The sequence below is a fragment of the Glossina fuscipes genome, unplaced genomic scaffold, assembly GCF_014805625.2.
Source record: "Glossina fuscipes isolate IAEA_lab_2018 unplaced genomic scaffold, Yale_Gfus_2 1, whole genome shotgun sequence".
NCBI lineage: Eukaryota > Metazoa > Arthropoda > Insecta > Diptera > Glossinidae > Glossina > Glossina fuscipes.
This window is the reverse complement of record NW_023998415.1, coordinates 8,400,053-8,422,985: the sequence shown is the minus strand read 5'-3', so window position 1 is coordinate 8,422,985 and position 22,933 is coordinate 8,400,053. Positions and strand designations below refer to the sequence as shown.

Genomic DNA, 22,933 nt, shown 5'->3' with positions numbered 1-22,933 from the left:
AAAAAAAAAAAAAAAAAAAAAAAGAAAGAAAAAAAAAAAAGAAAAACATTAAAAGGAAAGAGAAAATAGAAATTTGTAATAAATAAACAACAATTTTAGCTGAAATTTATTATAAATATAAAAACAAATGTAATTAATAAAAAGGTCAACTTTACGGATGCGTACGTTAGTATGACTATGCAAATATACACAAAAATGCATATACATACAAATGCATAAATACATATGTATGTCTATATATGTACATATATGTAATTGCATCCCAAAATTATAAAAAGCATACTTGCATAGGTATTTATTATTGAAATGATTAACTTTGATAAGGTTTGTAAAAAATCTTAAGTAGTTTACATTGTACATGTGTATATAAGACATCATTTACACCACTATCTATTAAATATATTGTTCGTTAAATCAATATTATTAAAATAATTGCAAATTGTATGATTAATATTAAGTTTTTAGTAGAGATTAAAATATAAAATAAAAAATAAAACACAAAAGCCTTATTAAAAATAAAAATCGCAATTATTTACTGCGGAAGATCTCAAAGGTTGTACAAGCAAATGGCATTGCTCTCGATGCTTCAAATCATTCTGAATAAATTTGTTGCTCAAATTATTTGCTACTATTATTATTATTATCATAATTTATTCAGAATGGGAGAATTGCTCAGACCAAGCGGAAAACTGCATTCTGCCGCTTCTTTTACAATCTGGACTGCGTCAGATGCCCTGAATACGCTTGCACGTATTATATTAAAAAAGGATCTGAATACTCGCAAAGTGCGTATAAGTTTTCGGCATAGACTGACTGCCTGTACAGCAACAACAGCAGTTTCGATAATAATAGATGCATACTTACACTTCGGAAGCATTAAATTCGTATTTGCTACAACGACAGATTCATCTTTTCTATTCAAGCCCGGTATTTTCCTTCTTCAGTCAATGGGATAGGATTTTCAAGTGCATACTCAGCGCATCTGTGTGGGATGTGGTGTGTGTGTGTGTGTTGTACATATAAATAAATGCTATTATCTCATTAAGCAAATGATAAATTTCAAGGATTTTATCCTAATAGATGATGGCCCAAGAGTCGCGTAAATTTGGCAATTCGTATACCATGCAGTCATTTTATACATTTGTACTTTTGAGAAGTGACAAACCATAGATAACCAATAAGCAATATTGAAACATTAGTTTAATTTAATTGAAAGCGGTTGCGTTTTCATAATAACTTGAAAATAAAAGTCGGGGAAAAAAATCGCTATGCTTTACGGTATAAATTCCATCAAGACGATAGGCACTTCATAGGGAAGGTATATAAAGATGATTTACTATTACTGTAATCAAGCAGCATGTGAACGGCTTGTACGGTTCCTTTCCTTCTGGAAATTTCGATATTAGAGACAAGCTGTGTTAAAAAAAGTCGAGGAAAGTTGACTTATTTCGTCGTATGACATTATTGCTGCACTAACACGCGGCCGATTTGTTGCTTTCGGTATCGAAATAGTGTAATTAGAATAGTAGCGCTTTCAGGATTGATGCAAAAACATAATATATAATGATTTTGATTGATGATGGTATTCGTTTAGTTTCGAATCGTATATAAGATAGAGAAGCAAAGTGAAAGAACAAATAAATATTTTTTTAAATAACTTATTGAAACGTAAGCTGAAACAATTGGATGTCAAAATGTATGAATCGTGGATGATTTGATAAATTTACAAAGTTTTGATGTCAAGTTCTCCATATAATAATGGAGGACAATGCTAATTAACTCAGAGTAATAATTGAATTAAAATTTCGAATTCTTTCTCTTCAGTGACGAGCGTAAATTTTCTCTATTTTCATATTGAGTATGGAGCTGCTCTTCCTCCGTTTGTGTAGATCGGCTCTGCAAACACTTTTGTTTTTCCCAAATCAATTTTTATAATTGCAGCATTTCCAGGTTCCAATAGTTTTGTGTGTCACATCTTTGTTGTTGTATTTTTTACTGGGCGTATTGAGGATATACGCTATCTTCATAGGTTTTGGTAATGAATTTTAATTCTATAATCATTGCCCATTAATTCCTTCTCGATAATTCTCTCTCTTCTTTTTATTTGATTGCACCAGCAGCGGAATTCCATAGTCCATAGCCCTTTTATGTCCGTTAATTGTATCAGGTATATGCTTTCTCCATCCAAGTTTTATTTTGCCCGATAACAAGTTTTCGATCGAAAAAAGAATGTCATCAACTCAGTATTGAAAATTACGAAGAAGCTCTATGTTCGGGTATCAGCTGAACTAGCAGCTGGTAAAACGAAGTGAAATCGGATACGTTTCTGAACAGATTAACGTAGAGTGATGTGAAAATTGCGTCACGTTCGGTAATAGTGTGGAAAAAATGTAGTGATTTGAGATGAACAGAGATGTATAAGCGATTGGAAGGAAACGTGCATGACGACTTGTCTGAACCTGTTCACTTCCTACTGTCAACCATTAATGCAGTTGAAGCGCGCAATTGGGGAAAAGCTAAGTACATTGCATTCAGAACTGATCATTAGGAAAGGTATCAGCTTCCGTTATGAAAATGTCAACCAACACACACTTTTCTAATATTTCGGCGAAAATTGAGAGAATCGGGTTAGGAAATTTTGATACGTACGCTAATCGTAAATTTCGAAATTTACACTTGTCGTTAATATAATCCAATCCATTTTCAATGATCTCCGTGCCTGGACCAAAACACATTAACCACCAATACGCTTATATAATTAAAGATGGTTCCTTCTGGCTATTAAATACATCCACTATGTACTAACGTAATATTACATATTCGGTACCATACATGTGTGGCAGAGAATAGTTGACAAGTATTCCACTCTCCAAGCTCTTTTGTTCGCTGCTCCTATTGAGTAGGTTATTAAGAACGAGATAGTTCCGCAATTCGTGGCAGTCAACTTTTTATACCCTTCACCATTTGCGGTACAGGGTATATTAACTTAGCGCGGTTGTATGTAACACGCCGAAGGACTTAAGATAGATCCACCTTTTAATATAGGGAACGATTCAGAATCATTAACTGAATTGTTCTAAGCCTGTCTGTCCATCTGATGTCTGTCCATGTAAATTTGTGTTCAAGCTACAGGTCGCAATTTTTGAGATATTTCGATAACGAACGCTATTGGACCGGTCTTACGAAAAAAATGTATATCGCGAAGCATTGAAAATTATACCATAATAGTAATTTAAAATGAAAAAATTAGTTGTGCCAAATTTGGACGATCTTGGCCTAGTTTTTGAATCCTATCCTAATAGTGTTTTTTACGAAAATTGATTCATTGTAGAGCAGAAAAGTCCAAGTTATAATATGTGATCAGAATAATTGATCCATAATATTAGTTTCATACAAAAATGAACACTACAAAATTTGGACCGTCTAGGCCTATTTTTCGATCCTGTCCTACGTAGGGATTAAACTTGTACCACATTAGGTTGCAATTTGGGCCCGCACATGAAAAATATCTCTTTATATAGAAACAAGATACAATTTTTGTGTTCTATAATAAAAATAAGAATTGCGTTAGACAATGTGGTGTAGGGTATTTATTGGCCCTGCCCGGCTATAATGTTCTTTTTAGTTGTTTTCCACAATATTTTACAATATTTTTGGCAACATGACGATATTATGCCGAAAGAACTTATATTGATTTGGCAGCGATCCACCTACCGACCCATTTACGCACTTCTTCAACTTTGTGGTTCCGCGTGCCAACCAAGCCATGCTGCACCGATCTAAGCAAGTGGTAATCAAGAGGCGCCGTGTCTGGCGAGTACGCTGGAAATGGCAGCACTTCCCATTCGAGCTACAACGGTGCAACAAGTGGCTGAAAAGCGGCATTTTCAGTCAACTTGTGTCGCAACTTTTAAATCGTTGGACCGAAAACCGACAATTGCGACATGATGAAGCAGCATCAGCTTAAGTTTCTGAACGTGTTTGTTGGGCTTCGGCAGTAGATTTCTTCAAATAAGCAACAGAAGTAAGGAATTTGGAAGAAGAAACATTTTGAGCGTTGTAATACCGTTGTTTTAGGCAGAGGAACTAGAACTGGCATTCTTCACTTTTTATCACTTTTACCTGTAGAAGTCGCCGATCAACATTTTTGCAAACATCCAATACATTAAGAAATACTCCCTTTACTACAATACTCCCTTTAAGTAAATGTAACATATATTCAATATGCGATAATAGCAACGACGAACCTTTAGAACAAAAATTACTTATCAGAAATTTATGAAGGGACAGTATGTAGTGTTACGAAAATGGCATTTTTTCATGATATGGGTTTTCATGAAAATTAGTCTTTTTTCTAAGAAACTAAATTGTAGAGAAGGGGAAGACAATATACACATTCACGGAGCGTTACCTAGATCATGCAGCTGGCGACTGGCGGCAATAATTTTCACAAATTTAGCGGAAAATGGCGATGAATTTAGGTAATGGTAACTTGTTTACAAAAGGGTATAAAGTATATGAGCGGAATCTTTGCACAAGGCAATATTAATTGAGCTAAGAGGGTCGAGTCGTGATATCAAAGCGAATTAAAGCGTTGCAAATGTAAAATCCTGCAAATAGATTGTCAATTATATATTTAAAAAAAAAAAAAGCCACGAACTTATTTCAAAAAGAACTTGAATAAATAACGTGAAATTCGTAAAAGACAGATTCACATCACAATACTATAGAAAGGATGATGTTTGCTCTTTTAAATATGCAAGTATACGTAAATCAACATTTTTTGTTGCAAAGAGTTTTTAAGGAGGAAGTGGCGACGAGCCACTTCTAGCAAAACAATCGGTTTTTTTCTTCTCGACTTTCGAATGAAAAACCTTCTGAAGGTATGATTCATAATCAATAAAAATCAAAAAAATAATATATAGATATATATTTTGTTGTTTGAAATATTAACATATAAGATAAGAGAGTAATATGTATATCCAGGTGTGGCCAAACCGTGTATACTCACCACCGTTATCTCAAAAGGAAATAACTCGAAGAAAGTCAAATTCCTATTCACAACAGTATTAGATTGGCGCGGTTTTTTTTTTTTTTACATTTTTGTACACTTACTATGAGGTCACCAATAGAATTTTGACACACACACAAACTAATTACAGTTTATAAGCGAGGAGTAAAAACCGCACCTTTCTCACTTCTGAAAAAAGAGGCCTTCAGATATACTTTGTTTTTTACTATAGATGTGTCCCGGGACCGGCTTAGTACATTTTTGATACCAACCTGCGTACAAGAACTAAAATATTGCTAGCTTGAAACCCATCATTTTGATGTAACTAGAAAAATTGGCTTTTTGAGTCGAAAGAGCGTTCGTCTCCCTATAAAGCATTTTGGATGCTATTTGTGTACTCGTAAAATACTAATCGCAAACAATTGTGGTCATTAAGGACGGTGCACCACTTGTGGTGTGGTACAGAGCCTATTAACTTTGGGCGGATATATGTGGCATCCAAACGGACTTTAGATAGACTCTTCCTTTTGTTATAGCCTTCGATTTGGAATCATATTCTGAATTAAACTCAGCTTGTGTATCTTTCTGCATACTTGTTTACTTCGCTGTTCGTGTGCCTATCTCATGATTGTCCATGTATTTCGTACTCAATCTAAGGGATGAAATGTTTAAGATATTTTTGCGAAACTCGATGAAAGACGAACGCTATTGACTATGAATTGGTTCGCACCATTTTTGTTACCTACTTTTGTTGTCACAAAGCTCGATGCAAATCATAGGGTATTATATGTAGTAATAACTTTTCTTCGAAAAATAAGCCTTTATATTAGTTTGGGGAAAAAGAAATCCATTATTTTTTCGGTAGATGGCTGCACTGATAGATTTCTCGATCAAACAATTTCAGATTTATGCTCGTTAGAAAGGTGACATTTCGCAGTAAGAAAAATTCTTTGGCTGTTTTTTGTTTGGTGCATTCAGTTGTGAGTTACAGCGTGTTAAAAATGGAAGTGAACAAAGAGAAAATTCGGTACATTTTACAGTTTTTCTTTGACAAAGGCGAAAATGCAAGCCAGGCGGCTAAAATTGTGAATGGTGTTTATGTTTCCGATACTGTAACAGCCAATTAGGTGCAATTTTGGTTTCGTAGATTCCGTTCAGGAATTTTTGATGTTAATGATGCACTTCGCACAGGTAGGCCGGTCGTCGAAAATCTCGATAAAATCGGAGAAATGATCGAAGTTGACCGGCTTGGTAGCAGTCGTAACATCGCCCAGGAGCTAAAAATCGACCATAAAACAGTTTTAAACCACAAAGCTGGATTCAAAAAGAAGCTCGATGTTTGGGTGCCACACCAATTAACAGAAAAAAACATGATGGATCGAATTTCCATCTGCGAAGCCTTGGCCAAACGGAATGAGATAGACCCATTTCTTAAACGGATGGTGACTGGAGATGAGAAATGGATCACATACGATAACCCTGTGCGAAAACGATCGTGGTCAAAGAGCGTGGTGAAGCACCTCAAAAGGCCAGGAAGGTTTTGGTATGCATTTGGTGGGACTGGAAGGGGATTATTTATTATGAGTTGCTTCCATATGGCCAAACGCTAAATTCTGTTCTCTACTGTCAACAACTGGACCGTTTGAAGATAGCGATTGACCAGAAACGGCCAGAATTGGCCAACAAGAGAGGTGTCGTGTTCCACCAAGACGACGCTAGGCCACACACATCTACAGTGACTCGCCAGAAACTTCGAGAGCTTGGTTGGGAAGTTTTAATGCATCCGCCATACAGTCCGGACTTGGCACCATGCGATTATCATCTTTTTCTTGCATTGCAAAATTTCTTTAATGATAAAAAATTGGAATCTAGGGAGGATTGTGAAAATCGACTACTAGAGTTTTTTGCAAATAGAGACCAGGACTTCTATGAGAGAGGCATTTTGAAGTTACCTTTAAAATGGCAAAAAATCGTACAACAAAACGGTGCATATTTGATCCAAATCGGACAATCCGAAGCATGTTAAATAAAGTCCTGAAGTGCATATAAAAATAATGGATTTCTTTTTCCCCAAACTAATATAATGACAAGATTTAATTTGTTATATTTTGTAACGAAAATTGGTTCATTATAATATTTAGATATAAAAATGAACTGCTCCAAGCTTAGGCCACGTACCGCGAACTACGAAAGGTTTTTTCGTCCCTAACCACTGTTAAACGGTTGTAGGGCTTTAATGCCAGCAAAGTATAGTGTCTAGTACTTCATGATGAATAACATATATCTTGCAAAATTTAGATCAAGTCAGGTCACATTTAGGGCCGCCAGTCATAAAAGTACTAAGCAAGAAATGTATGCGTTTGTGTGGGAACAAAATGTATTGAGTTTGACGTATTCAATGGTCGGGTTTGCCGCACCATATTGGTTGTGCGTGGGTTTTTTGTTTTTGTTTTTGTAACTCTCTTCTTAGATTAGGTTTGCAAATCATCAAAATTGACCTGAAGACGTGCCGACGATTGCCGAAAAGTCATGTCATGTACTTACCTGACTTTGTTGATTAGCTGATAATTTAAGTAAATAAAAAAAAGGACGAAAATATTTTCTATTTTAAAATCACATATTATATTATTATTTATTTGTTATTAATTATTATTATTATTATTATTATTATTATTACTATTTTTGTTGGACATTTTCCACTGCTGATGCAAATATTGAAATCGAAATTAACTAATTGTGAATATTTGCTATGGAGTTACAGAATAATATTGTACATATGTGTGCGTTCAAATGTTCTCTAGATCAACGCGAAAATTTTTGGCTTAAGGACATAAACGAATATGGATTGCTGTTCAATCAATTGATTACGTTTTGCAAAAAAGATGCTCACCGCTGATAATTTATTTTAAAATATACTAGTTATGTGGAGGGGAGAGCGATAAAATATGTAAAATATTTTTAATTACTTTAAGAGCTTAAATCCCTTAATTTCTTTGCAGCTTATATACTTTATTCGGATGTAATTCAATTTATTTTATATTTATGAATATATTTTTTCTATTATTTAATTATATGATTTATTCCTGGAACTATTTGTATGTGTTTATATGTGTGTATTAATGTTAATGTTAATGTCAATGTTTAGGTAAATGTAAACTACGCAAAGCGACGGTGTGCCCTTATCAATACAAAATTTTTAAATAAATATAATCACGAATGTGAACACATTCAAAGGGACAGATTTAGTGTACTTCGATATCAACCTAATAGCCGAAAGAACACACAGATCGATATAACAATAAAAATTGATTATAATTGATAATTTTATAAAAAAAAAACCAAACACATCGGACATCTTGTTAAACATTTATATGCGTCAAGAAGCTAAGATTTCAATTTGTTCTTTTTTTTTTTTTTTTTTTTTTTTTTTTTTTTTTTAATTTAAAGAAAAACTAGTGGTAGGTAGTAGTAGTAAAACAACAAAAAATAGTATTTTCTTCCTTACTTTGTACATTGTTTTCACTTGCAATCGTTATTATGTTTCTTTATCTACAATATTTGTAAACGCGTTCATAAATAGTCAGTCAAGCCGTAGGCAGTGCATCTAAAACTTTGAATAATAATAGCGTAGAAGCCGTTAGCCTAAAGCCAGCAAGAAACATAAATGCTAATGTCAGATTATCAGAGAAAGCCGACTCCTATTGCCAACCATGCGCCCCATGTAATCAATTGCATGAACAATTATACCATCAATCTTGTCTTTGAGAGTAACCTCTGCGTTATTCCCTAATAGTTTTAACGCATAGCTGTGCAAATTTTATATATGCACAAGTAAATACATCCTCTAAGCTGTCTATTTACTACTAACTCTAGTTTCAAACCTAAACATTTGCAAACGAGGGAACAGAAACAATCTGCAGTTATAAACACAACCTAATCCATAGATCAGTCTCTTAATTGAAAGACAACGCCTATACAGGCAAAGGCGGAAAATACGATTTCGTTCAGTTCATTTGCGTTGTAGTCACTAACGTAGTGTAAACCTAGTCTATCCTAACCTGTAGCGGATTCTGTTTCGTCTCATTCGGGCAGAATTGACAAGTAATGGCAAAAACGTATAGGTACTTGCAAGCTTCATTCGTCCTAGATATTGCCTTCGGAGTCTAGATATTGGTTGCTGTTGCAAAAATTTCAACCTCTAGAAGCCATTTGTGCTTTTATTCGCAACCCCGTGCCACAATTTCGTAGATACATTTTCCGTTCAGGCATTGTCTATTCTCAACTCATTGTTCCTATCGTGTATTAACCGTAAAAGCACCAATACCTTTTCATTTCTTTTGGCTGTGCAGCAGGTGTGCCAGGAACAAGACAATCAGCGAATTCCTTCTGTTGGGCTTATCGTTCGTGTTGATACTTCGGATAGACGAGAAACACATCTGTCTCTTCTATACGATCACAGATACTCCGCAAATTCGAGTCACGTAAAAGCCTATGGGATTATGTTCGGAATGAACTTGTAGATCCGTTCGCCCTTTGCAAATCTACTGCAGTACTCCTGCCAATTTCTCTAACAGACGGTGCTTTGCCATCGACGTCTCTTCGATACTAATATCGAAGTCTCCTAAATTTTGCGTCTTCGTTATGTAAGCTACTTCTTTCGCCACAGGTTTGATTTGTATCGTGACGATCGCCGACTTGTAGGACTGCAACGTTGCATATATTGCGAAACGTTGCAATTACTAAGTATATTCCGCGTTTGTGTGTCTATTTGTTTGTATTTATACGGTACGAAGTGTCTACTGCGTATCTATGCGAGATATGAATGGAAGAACAAATTTAATATATGTGCGGATCTTAATTGATAATTACAGACGCTGAAGTTTGACTCGCGCAATCCACATCCCCAATAAGCGAGGAAATACGACTTACAATTAACGCATTACGCAGTTATTGATTTCAGATTTAATGCACAAAGTTCGAATGAAACACGTTGCCCGTATACCGGTTACACGCGCACCGATATATCTTCCCATGTTTTCATGCGAATAGATTTGTTATCGGATTTAAGAACTCGACTCTTTTTCCTTTGGTTCTTAGATTTACTCTTTCTCATGATATGTTGTAGACGCACTTATTCGATGGCTAGTTTTCATTTGTCTGAACGTCAATCTGAAATTGCCGTTACTAAGATTTGAACAATTTGAGCAATGTACCGTCCTCACTTGGCTTTCGAACAAAACCGTATATGTTTTTACATTTGAATGCACTTCATAGACATATTCTCGAAATTCTTGTGAAATCTAGTGTTCTTTTAGTATGAGGCGCAAAGTGGACTTACTCGAAAAAGCTTGAAAGACAAAAATTTGAAACTATTGCTTAAAACTCTGAACAAATCTCAAATTTAATGCAAATATTTATAGCGATTATTCAAAAGTTCAGTGCAGAGGTTATCTCGATCAGTCTACTCACATACATGTGCAAACACTTATGGCTTGCATAGATATGGTCTTTTCGTAATGACGAGATTGTTTTGGTTTTGTTTCTTAGGGCCACGTCTGAGCACTTAATTCAACTTCTCTCTCTCACTTTCAAATTGTTAATGACGTATGCAGTTCGCCAGATTTCTGCGATGATACGATGAAGAAATCTAAAATGCGGAAGTAATATTGCAACAATATGCGCCCATGTTGATGGTAGTCCGAGCTTATCGACTATGCCCCCATTTCGGGAATAGATAGACAGACTGACAATAAGGAGTATATTTGGTGCTATCAGAAACATATAACAATAAATACAAATAATACAGAAATTATGGAGGATTTTTTCATAAGTGATTAATATTAGCAATTTCAGAGTCGGAATAGGCCAGGCTAAGCATTAATTAATACTTGGTGCTTGAAAGTCATCAAGTTTCAAAAAGTAACCTTTACATTCCGAGCAAGGTCATTACGTGACGTATCTGTACACAAACACTGTTTATGAGCTTCGCTTGATTTCGAACAGTCACAAGGCAAGATTAACATCTAAGCAGCGGTGAAGTCAAGCGCCGAGATGCCTATCATCAAGCGATATTAAACTACTGACAGAAAGCTGTGTATCAAAAGCTATCGCCGTTTGGTTGACAGAGGGTTTCACTCAAAAAAGATATACTCATCTCGATTAAAGTATTTGTCGCGAAGTTTGGAAGATGATTTTCATTATGGCCAGGTGCTATCAAACAATCCGCCTAATATAGATAAAAGTTGTACTGTTGTCACTCAATAATAAAGAAAAAAAAAAAAAGACACGATCGAAACTTTTACAGCTCGAAGATGGCTTTTCACGAAGCTGTGCATGTATATGTAACAGGCCATTACAAATGCAAAGGGTTTGGCAGGCAGGTTCTACTCAATACATCTTATAGGTCAGGCCAAGCATGCTGGAATATCATTTGTTTTGGTTTTCGGATAACTTTCTAAATTGAATGGAGTTAGGTTTGTCAAGGCCTCTGGAAATCGGATATGACAATTGTATGAACAGATTAAAAAAAAAAAAAAAACACAAATGGAACAAGCTAATCAGGCCGAATAATGTTGTACGCAATGTTCATAATAGGGTACGCTTATGCTGACATCTAAACATTACGAGTGGATTGATGTATGTATAAGGAAAACAGAAACTTTGAGAGTAAAATTTTACGGCACTAATACGCTGCCTTAAGTTTAAGGCCTTTTCTTCTTCGACTTTCAGTTCGATTTGGTATCTGATATATTTGTTATGTTGGACTAGGCGCGGTTTAGCACGCTCCATTAGTTCGAGGTCTCTCGATGCTACAAATGCGTACACAATATAAATAAAGATTGAAAACGCATTTCACGGATATATGCAGAGGGAGGCACATCGTTGAAATGTTTCGTGTGAAATTTTAAAAAAAAAATTTATTTCAAAAATTAAGTGTTTTTGGCGCGAACTTTGTAAATATGACCCTCTTAAGGAATGTGTACTTTATTCTGTATTTTCTTTTTTCCTATTTTATTTATATTTTTCAATTTTTTTGCTTTTTTTGTTTTTCTTTTAATAATGATGATGTCTAATGTATGTACATAAGTTATAAATGCATGTTCGCTTATTTTCTTAGTGTTGCACATACTATGCGTTGACTGTTGCATAATAATATTTATAATAAAACGGATGAGTGTCTTTAAATGAATATAAATATGTTTCAATGAATTAATGAATGAATGAATGAATGAATGAATGAATGAATGAATGCTAAAAATAAAATAACACAAAATTATTCAAAAATTATAATTTAACAAAGAGAGAAAATAAGATAGAGAGAAATCAAGTAAAGTTTTTTAATTTTTAAATTTCTTAAAATAAAAACACAATCATGCGTTTCTTTCTGTTCGTAAACTATAATAGAAACTTCTTCTGAATGAAGGCACTTTTCACCAGGCTTAAAAGAATCCTATATAAATAGAACGAAATTCTGCGTGTGATCTATTTATTCATTTATTCATTTATTTATTTATTTATTTATTTATTTTAATGATTATTATTAGTTTGTGCTTTTATTTTCTTTTTGTGTTTTTTTTTTTACAGTGATGATTGTGTCTCCTCCCAAAATGTGTACAAACATACAATTTTGTTATAAAATTATAAAATTTTTGAATTTTTTTTTTAAGATTTGTCCTAAATTTTGTTTAATTTTGTGTTTGTTGTTTTTCCATTTTTTTTTCGTTTCTTATTGACTCCGTAAAGATATTAATTTTAGATTTAATAATATTTCCCCGTTATTTTTGAATTTAATTCCAAAAGGCATTTTGTGATTTTGTTTGTTTGTGACCTAAAAGTTAAATTTTGTCGTGTCTAAAACGTTCCATCCAAAATTGCTTATCCAAATCTTAATTGTACATATGTCTGAGTCTCTGTAAACAGGTTTGTGTATGTGTATTTACGTGTTGTAATTAATCCTTTTTATTATCATTAAATTAACTGCGTGCTTCTCTTCTTTTTTTTTTTTTGCCATTTTCATTTTCTATATTTGTTTCGTTTATAAAGATTCGTTTAAGTTAATCTTAGTGGGTACGAAATGATATTAAAAAAAAAATAAAAAAAAAAATAACAACAACTAGGAAAATTGTATTCGTCTCCTGCCGAACCTTTTATACCCATCACATTTACCTTGGGAAAGGGCCGCGAAAAGAAGAAAGAAACAAGCTATTATGTTAGCTGGACGAGCATGTAGCATGACCAAGAGGATATATAATCTGGGGAGATTTTCATTGTTATATGCATTGCACTTTTTACGTCTGAAAGCAGAGATATTCTCAACTTATGTTATAGTCTAGACATGTCCATTAACCGATATGCAACATTTTCAATATGAATTTGCGTCCAGCGATTTCCGATATCTTTCCTAAATCCAAAGATGATATTTTCACATTTATCTCGAGGAGAATATTAATCACAGATATTACATAAATAGATAGACGAATACACGACCAGGCGGATATTTTTCTATTACTTCATTTCAGATTTTAATATCGATCATACACACTTACATGTACATAGCCTGTGTAGAGAGATTGTCTTCCGTTCTTCGGTGATGGGTATAAAAAACACACGAATAGATATATCGTATAAATAAATAAATAAATAAATAAATAAAAAAAAAAAATAAAAAAAATAATAAAAAAAAAAATTAATAAAAAATGTATAACAAAACATGATAATGTCTGTACATATACAAGTTTACAAGCCTTCTCAATACTGGCCACACATTTTCAGAATTCTTTTATTAACGAGAAATGTTTTTTTTTTTATGGGATATTGAGGAAGGGATAAGATATTTAGACGTTCCTTGAAAGCTGAGAAAAAGTAAATGAAAATATGTTTAGGCTACGGGTTTAGTGTATGTAGATAGCGATTGAGGAATGTACCAAAATAATGTAAATAAAGTTATTTATATTTAAGACTAATTACAAAGAGATCGTATTTTTTGTTTTATTTTTCTTAGTGTTAAAATACTGTTTTTGAAATAATACTTTTGTTTATTTGAACCTATATGCATTCAATTAATTTGTTTTACAATAATTAACGTAAATAACCTTTTTTTTCATTTACGATAAACGAACGTTACATATTTTCACAAATACACGTAAGTTATAATCATCTTATTTCAAAAATAATAATACTAATAATAATAATAATAATAATAATAATAGTAATAATAATAAATAAATGAAAGAATATGAAAGTATAAAGTTTATCTATCGCATTTAAGAACCAAAAATTGTGTGAATTCTATGTGTGTGTTTGTGTGTGTGTATGTGTGTGTGTATATATATATATATATATATTTATCTTTTATTTATATTTTTCTATACATACTTATTATAGCGCACGTGCACTCATATACATACATACCTTGATTAGTACGGTTGGTTTTGTACTGTGGAAGAATAAAAGTTCAGACTTTGTGACTAAAATTTGAATCAATTTTTGTACCGATATCTTTTATAAACCGTAAGTTGTTCCCAGTTTATGTACTTTTTCTTTTGTTTGCATGTTTCGGAGCTTTATAAACGGAAAGATAGAATTAGCATAACCTAAGAAAGACTTGAACTTGTTCAGAGTGATGATTCCCACTATTGAAAACATTAATCGTCAACTCTACCAAATACATCACCAGCGTGAATAGCGGATTCAAAATTTTCATTCATTTCATTCGCACATTCCAAATTGTTTTATTATTATTGCTGTCATTGAGTTCTAAACTCAGCGAAGGACGTCCACTGTTACTCCAAAAAAAAAAAAAAAACTAATAATTTCTGCCTCTTTTCATGAATTATCTATCGCCTCGATGTTTGGGAATAACATTTTCATCTAACAAAAACTCGGTATTGGAAAATTGACTGAATCGGATCCATGATACATAGCATTTGAACCGATTTTTTTAAAATCCATCATTAGATTGTATACAATATTTGATTGCTAAGTCAAGCGACACGTCACCGTAACTAGTTGCGTTAACATTAAAGTTCCGCCTTATTTGCAGAGTTTTTTTGATAATTAGATCTTTGACCGAATCAAGAAAAAAAAAACACATTCACCGGAGCTTTTTTAGTCTCCAGAACAGCTAGAATTTACACCAAATAATTGCGATGACTATGGTGGTTGCGGAGCAGCTTTAGTTGAACTTCTGAAAGAATCTTAAAGTATCAATGCAGTATGAGAAGCTTTGAGCTTTAAATGCTACTTTAAATATAAACATCGACAGCAGGCGCTTGATTTTCTTGTCCAGACGCCGAAGGATGGCCAGCACGTTTGCTGTCGTTCTCTGTTCTCTGTACGAACAAATTACCCATCAAGCCCACGTCGCATTGAACGGCGGGTTTTTGCCAACAATTCTCTTTCTCTATCTCTCTCGAACGTTTCGGAAGCTAAATTCCATTTCTGAGTCAATATTAGATACAACTTCTTCTTCGAAAGTTCTGTGCTCATTGTAAAAGCCAAAAATTCACTTTCTAGACGAAAGCAAACAAGAATATCTCATAGTAAATTGGTTCCAATATATAAGGGAATAGTACTCCTTTGAATAGGTTATCGCAATTTAAGTAAACAAGGCTTAATACTTTTTAAACAGAATACTAAACGAGATGTTTACATATAGATTAAGTTAGCGGTGGACATTAAAAATTATGCCCAAGCTGGATGTAATTTTATTTTGATGTAATTTTTAGCAAAAATCGGGACAGTGATAGAAGAGTCCGTCGCTTGCGACATGCTTGCGATAGTGTTCTAAAATATTTAACTAAAATGCATTAAAGTTGTAGTAGTATTAAAATGGCTCTGGAGTTTTTTTTTTTTCACGCTGCTTGCTTCATAGCGTTTTCAATTAATTGTATCACTGGTAATGGTGCACTTACATCATGCATGTACCTACGTTAATTAATTATAAATTACACATATGTAGATATGTGTAGGTATTTACGTATGCATGAATGTATATCTGTTATGCTGTGCATACTTTATAAATAAATTATATTTAAGAAGAATAAAATACTGGCATTCAATATTCTGCTTATTGGTTTGGATACGCCCTTTTTTCGTATTTCAACATATATCTCTCTCCCTAGTCTTTATGCTTTTGGGTATCGGTTCAACCGATAATACTGTAGCAGAATGTTTGTTTAATCTCTACATCTGACCGTATTGCTGATTCTATCGCTGTATTGTGAATGCGATCTAGGTGGTGTTCGGGCGATATATTATATAAGTGTGGAATAAAATGGATATATCGGCCAAGAGCAGAATATATCCATGTTTATCATCACTTGCTATACAACTAATTTATTAAAAGCTAGCTTGATTTTTATAAATATTTATTGAGGAGAGCTTCGTGATTTCATTGTTGTCCTTATTCGCTACTTGTAGTTATCGGTTCTAATTTCACACTATTACTGGAACTTTTATTGCTAGTTGTAGAAGTTGTAGTTGATGTGCATGCGACGGAAGTTAAAATTTCAGATGGAGTATTCGATTTTGTGACAGTAATTGTCGAACTTGTGTCAGCTAACGTTGATGGTTTCTTTGAGGTGGATGATGAAGGCGATGTACCCACCAGATCGGCTAAATCATCGGGAAATAGACGGGATGGTGAGAAAGATTGCGTACTTTTACTATAACCAAAATCAAGACCCAGGTCCGTAAGGGAAGAACGAAGCGCTGTATTTCCTGGCGTACTTTGACGTTGTCGTTCTAGAGATGGAGATATCGAAGAGGAAGAAAATTTAGTTTGTGACGCACTAATTGCTGTAGAAATTGAATGCTGCGAGGAAGCTGACGCTGCAGTTGTTGCAGTGGAAATAGATGGATGACTAATGGAACTTGCACCGAAAATCATTTGCTGATGATGTTTTTGCTGCTGCTGTTGCTGTTGGTGAATAGCATGTTGTTGTTGCATATGTAACTGCTGAAGCTGATGTTGATGTTGTTGCTGATTTAGCATCGTTGCGGTTTCACATCGTCCTGTGCCACCGACCATATGCAAAGCGACAGCCATCCCTGGAGGCAACTGATGCATCCCCGGTAATGTGGGTCCACATGGCGAGGGAGCGTGCCGCGGTCCCACCACTGCACTGCCACCACCAGAATTCGATGTGGTACTTAGGGCTGGCGAAATACTCGGTTTCGGTAGAACAATACTACCAGGACCCGGTGCGCCAACGATGGGTCCCGCACCGGCTGGTCCTGCGGCAGATACCAAATGCGGTGGTAGGTTAAATAGACTTGCAGCTCCAAGATTTTCAGTGTGTTGCTGATGTTGCGCGGCAGCAGCCATTTGCATTTGTTGCCGAAAGTTATGAGCAACAGCCGCTACAGCTGCTGCCGTAGCTTCCTGCGACATTTGATCACTTGCAGGTGCAGGCATACCATTCGCACATTGACCGCTTGGACCGCCATAGTTTAGTGTACTTTCTTGAAAGGAAAAGACTGGCTAAAAAGTTTATGAAATGATAAATGATTTTTGTTTTTATTCGTAAAGTTTCGAACGATATGTGTATTTGACCAGCAGCACACACACATCACATATGTATGCAAAATAATATTTATGGTTTTCTTTTTGGTCAGAACTGTTATTGGATACGTTTTCCATACTTAGATACTCACCGAATGGCGACCATAGGATAGATGTGCAAAGGTTTCTTCCTTAAGATCCTTAGCGTCGCGAAAAACCACTGTTTTAATAACTCCTTTAATATGTTCATCTGGCCAAATGCCAAGTAGGATACGTTGGGGACGCCCTCTTCCTTTCGGCCTGAGATCAGGGCCGCCGTCAATTGAAGGACCTAACATGTTATGAACCCGGTTCGCGTATAAAACGAAAGTTGGATACGGTATATCGTATTTGCGTGCTGCTTGAGATAGCGATAGGCCTTCTTTTAAAACACTAAAAATTGCTTCTGCCATCGTTTCGGGACGCCACGACTTTAATGGACCTCGCTCGCGAAAACGCAAGTGATGCATTAGACTTTGGTTTGTATTCCAGCATTTTTGCCACATCGACTGCAGTTGATACTGGTAGCTGTCTGCTAGATAAGCAAAAAATTGAGGCATCACCTTATCACATTATCCTTATTAATGTATTAATGTTCATAACAAACCTGCAATAGAAGCTCCGGAACTCATCCAAGCATGTGAACTTTCTAACATTTTTGCCTAAAATGAAAGGATAAAATAAGAAGTCATATGTGAACTTTTTTTTCTTTAATTGATTTTACAAGATACTGAGTTTCATTTCGAATAAAAATTTCACGGCATTACATCATTAACTGCAAATGAAAACAGCTATGTGTAGAAAATGTTAACGTATATATACAATGATAACATATATATATATATATATATATATATATATATAGATGTAGTAACGAAAAGTAAAGATTGTGAAGCGATTAGTGTACAGTAGAAAGAAAAAAATGCTGCTATAGTATTACAATGATGTCCTCCAATCAGTCTTAAGTGTTAAGGTATCAGGAAAAGGGTGGTTCCCAATAACAATTATGTTAAAACTGTTTCATAAGAACGCATATCCATTGATCGCTAGATCTCAGATGCAAGAAAATTTTTCAAGAACAGGAGAAATCCATAGTTAAGAGTGCACAATATATTTGATTAACGCTACAAAGGGCAAAGCATTGCCAAAAATGTTTAAGAAATTGTAAACCAATCAAACTAAACTAAAAATGGAATCAAAATAAGTTAATAAGTAACAAAACGGACCGACAACATTTTAATGTATATATATATACATATATATATGCACATAAATATATAAATATATATGCCTGTATTTACCTGCAACCGACGTGTGCAGTGGGTGTTTAAATGTTTACGTAATCGTCGAGGCGTAAGTCTATCAATTGAGTGTGAAATTTCTGTTTTTTACTGTCAAAGTAATACTTTCGTCTTTTTGGCAGGGCTTTTGCGGTAACGCTCAAGTGTGCTTGTGTGGTAACTGCTGCTGCTTTCAATTCTTTCTGAGACTCAACACCCCTTTGTACGTTCATTTGGTTGCCTTAGGTTTGTAAGGCATCTCGAGCAGGGGTTATTTCTTCTTAGTCTGGCAGTAAACGCAATTTAATAAATTCTCCGCAGGATGCAACAAATTTCCGTAGATATAAATATATACATACATACAAGTGTACGTGTTTACGTATATACAATCAATATATATTCTAACGTGTGTAGATATTTCAAGAGTATTAGGACATTTTCAAGTGGTGGTTATACGAAAATTTAAAAGCTAAAAATTAATTAGCGTAAAAACATGACTAACAATATATGTATGAAGCAAATATTGATAAAAATCAGTCATAAGTCATCAAATGTTTTGTCATACTTAAGATTTTTAACGCTCAAGACGCCATTTTCTTCGAAATTAATTTTTTTAAATCTTTCTAAAATACATCTACGCATATCTACAATTGTGCATCAAAGTATATCAACATGTTTACATAAATTTGTATAACTCTATATGCTTGCATTTAAATGTTGTAGTAAAACTAGCTGCGTAATGCACAGAAGTCTGAGAGATCCCTTAAAGTGCATATACACTTGAGCGATATGAGGCTTTGACTCAATTTCGCTATTCGTACGTTTCTGTGCTTTTACAAATTTCACGATCTTAAATTTTTTCTTAATAAATTCTCTGCGCCAAATACGACTCAACTAATCAACTAAATCGGCCGATGGGTCGACAAACTAACGTTAAGCAATAGATTCGTTTATCTATTCGTAAATCTAAAAATTCAGCTAAAATGCATATTCGCCTAAGTTAAGCAAACTTTAAACAAGTAAGAAAATTATAGTCGGGCAACGCCGACCATTACATACCCTACATCACTTCGCCAAGCACTGTTATTCGTTCGTTTTGGTAGTAATACTCCAAGAAGTACACATTAGTTTCATGCGAAGCCATAATTTTCACGAAAGCCTGCATATTGGAAGGTTCGATTTTCTCTTCATATAAGAGTTTCCGTTTCGTGATAGCGCCTATATAAGTCCAGAGAGGTCCAGAAAAAGTAGATCTATGTGATCCAATTTCGCTACCGTTAATATTTTTTGGTGTAACGCTACTATGAATTGTTATCCTAAGATATTTTATACGCAGTGAGGGAAGAAATAGATCCATGTGGTTCAAATTGAGTTAACTTTTTTATTTTTCTATTTATTATTATGGGCAAATTTTCATCTTGAAATTTTCACTTTCAAAATTAGCAACTAAGTTTTTTTTGGCATATAAGTGTTTCCATTTCATGAGAATTCTTATACGCGGTGGTATCCAAAGAATAGACCCATGTGGTTCAAAATAGACATACGTGGTGCTAAGGTGTATTTCTTTGTCAATTTATTATTATGCGCCAATGTTAGCCATAAAATATTTTGAATTCAATGTTTTTACGATATAAGCCTTTAGTTTCCGCAGAAATGATTGCAAGAGAGGTGATTCAAAAAATCGCTCCAGCCGGTCCAGAATTTTCATAACAATTTGGAATGCCGAAATACTACTACTTAGTCAGTCTTGCCAAGAAATTCTGAAAATTGCAATTTTTTCTATATAACAACTTTTCAAAATAGGGCGTTATATGGTCGAAAAAGTGACCCTTCGTTGTTGGGCCAAAGTACGCCAGTGTAGCAAATTTCATCAAAATGTCTTAAAAATTGCGATCACAATTGCTTGAACACAAAAATATATGGGCAGATATCAAACGGACAGACAGGTTTAGAACGAGTTGGAAAATGATTCTGAATCCTTCGGTCTAAAAAGAGGCGAATCTATTTTAAGCCCTTCTGGGGGTTACTTACGTCCCGTACCACAAGTGGTGTAGGGTAAATCTATAGACTTAATCATAGTATTATAACTATTTATAGAGTTGAATGCTCTATCACATGCATCAGGCGAAATATCCGAATATGGTTTTTTATCAATATACAATCACTTGCAAAGTAGTGCCAAATTATGTAAAAGTTTGACTTGTAATATATACGATAAATAATATATACGATCGTTCGTTAGCTAATGAAAGGTGTTAACAGCTTTGGCGTAAGCCAAATAGAGTTTGCTTCCCATATTATTTAGCCTTATCTCGTTTACGTAGACCGAATGGCAACTCTCTGAAACGTATGAGAGCAAAAAAGCATAGTTTTTACTAATAGTTTTGGTTTTCACGCTTTGTATTTTTCTAACAACCAAACCTGTCGGCTCTCTAAGCTAAACTGACGGACGAAATTCACTAAACAGCGATATGTTTTTGGGAGTTAAGCTAAAGCTTTCCGCGGCGTGGTCGCTAATTAATACTCCTGTAATGTTTTCATACTTGAATGTAGTCGAATTCGTTGTTATAGGAATATAATCAGTCAATAGATCTGCCGAAATTTCCAAAAGGTGATATGATAAGCATGTGTTTAGGTGTTAGATGACTGATTCTTAAGGCCAGTTAAAGTCTATATTTTTATTTCATGTTTCAAAGTTTTTTACCGCTCATACATGTCTCAGCTGAACGTAGACCATGCATTAATATTAAAGTCTTAAACCCGTTAAGATTGCAGATAAGTGAAAAGGAAATTTAGAATTATGCAATTAGCGGGCAAGTATAAGAAATATCACATCTAATAATAAAAGCCGGCACACCACCAGCGCTTTCATAACCGAATCAGTCAACAGAGATTGTATGACGTAAAAAATTTACTCAGTGCAAATATACCGCCACATGGCAGAGATAAACCAATTGAATTAGTTCAAGTACGATATCGGTAGTGCTTTGACGCTAGGAAGAATACCTTTAGTTTCACTTCTGGGATCAGCTAATGAGATAAGGTATAAACAATAATTAAATTTTCACAAAAGACCCTAAGTGGGTTAAAAAGTTCATAACTGAATTTGCATTGGCTAAGATTTATGTAGAAGATAGTTTCGTGACGGATGTACGGAAACATTGAAGTCAATCTGATTTACAAAACCGGCTAGTCGATAATATCATTTAACCAAGAAGGTAATGCCTAAGACAAACCTAAGTTTCTTGAGGTAAGGATATAAGAAGTAACCTATTGTCATATGGCGGAAGATGGACATGTAGATCTCAACTTAAATTTTGTAGCGCAAAGAGCCGCAATCCTTGCTGTACGAATTTAATTGGATCAACATGACAACGATAAGAAGGTGACTATGTGACCGCGGCATAGTCCACTATAGATTGATCCAAGCTCGTATATGGTTGTTTCGCAAGGGTACCGCAAGGATCATCGAATTCTCTCGCTCAGCATTTAATAAAGCCTAGTACTGATCTTGCTTTATCCACAGTGTGTTCAATATGTAAATTGGAAAGAAGTTTATAATCGAACTGAACACCAAAATCTACGAAAGCATCCGTTATAAACGAATTTCTTCTTGAAATTGAATGAGCATCATGTTATTAAGCTATTTAAATCCTATTGGACTCCGAATTAAAAGCTAAGAATAGGTTAATGTCGTCAGCATATATCAAGATATGAGACGGTTTAAATAACTGATGACGGCAGATCAGATAGTGTATAAGGCAAACAGAATGGGTCCTATGTCACTGTCTGTCCTGTGGCTGTTGCAGTGACTGCAATGGAATTAAAGAGAAGCCCTTCAAAGATCTGCCTTCAAGGTATGATGAAAATCAGTTAACTAAATAAAGCGAAAAGCCCAAGTTGTCCTTTTTCCATATTAAAAATTTGTGGTTAGTTCTGGCGAAGGTCTTACTAAAATCGGTGTAAATGACGGTCATTGTGTACCATTAGAGAAGGCAGACGAATTGAAGGAAGTCCGTCGTGGTTGACCGTATTTTCAAGGATGCATTTTGGCTAGGAGCAATAATTGCCTTGATAGCATGGCTAAGCCGACACGTT

The 22,933-nt window shown here is 34.5% G+C and overlaps 1 protein-coding gene across 2 annotated transcripts in view; it reads right to left on the bottom strand.

Moving 5' to 3' along the window:
- Window positions 1-16,415: 16,415 nt before the first annotated feature.
- LOC119632493 (protein bric-a-brac 1) overlaps window positions 16,416-22,933 on the bottom strand; it is a 54,148-nt gene continuing 47,630 nt past the window's right edge. The window contains exons 2-4 of one of the 2 annotated variants that reach the window (XM_038025412.1): window positions 18,163-18,217; window positions 17,669-18,090; window positions 16,416-17,495 (exon numbers count right to left, since the gene is read on the bottom strand). In XM_038025412.1, the coding sequence (XP_037881340.1) occupies window positions 16,416-17,495; window positions 17,669-18,090; window positions 18,163-18,217 (1,557 nt within the window). The remainder of the gene's footprint in view (window positions 17,496-17,668; window positions 18,091-18,162; window positions 18,218-22,933) is intronic. The other variant, XM_038025414.1, reaches the window with a different exon arrangement.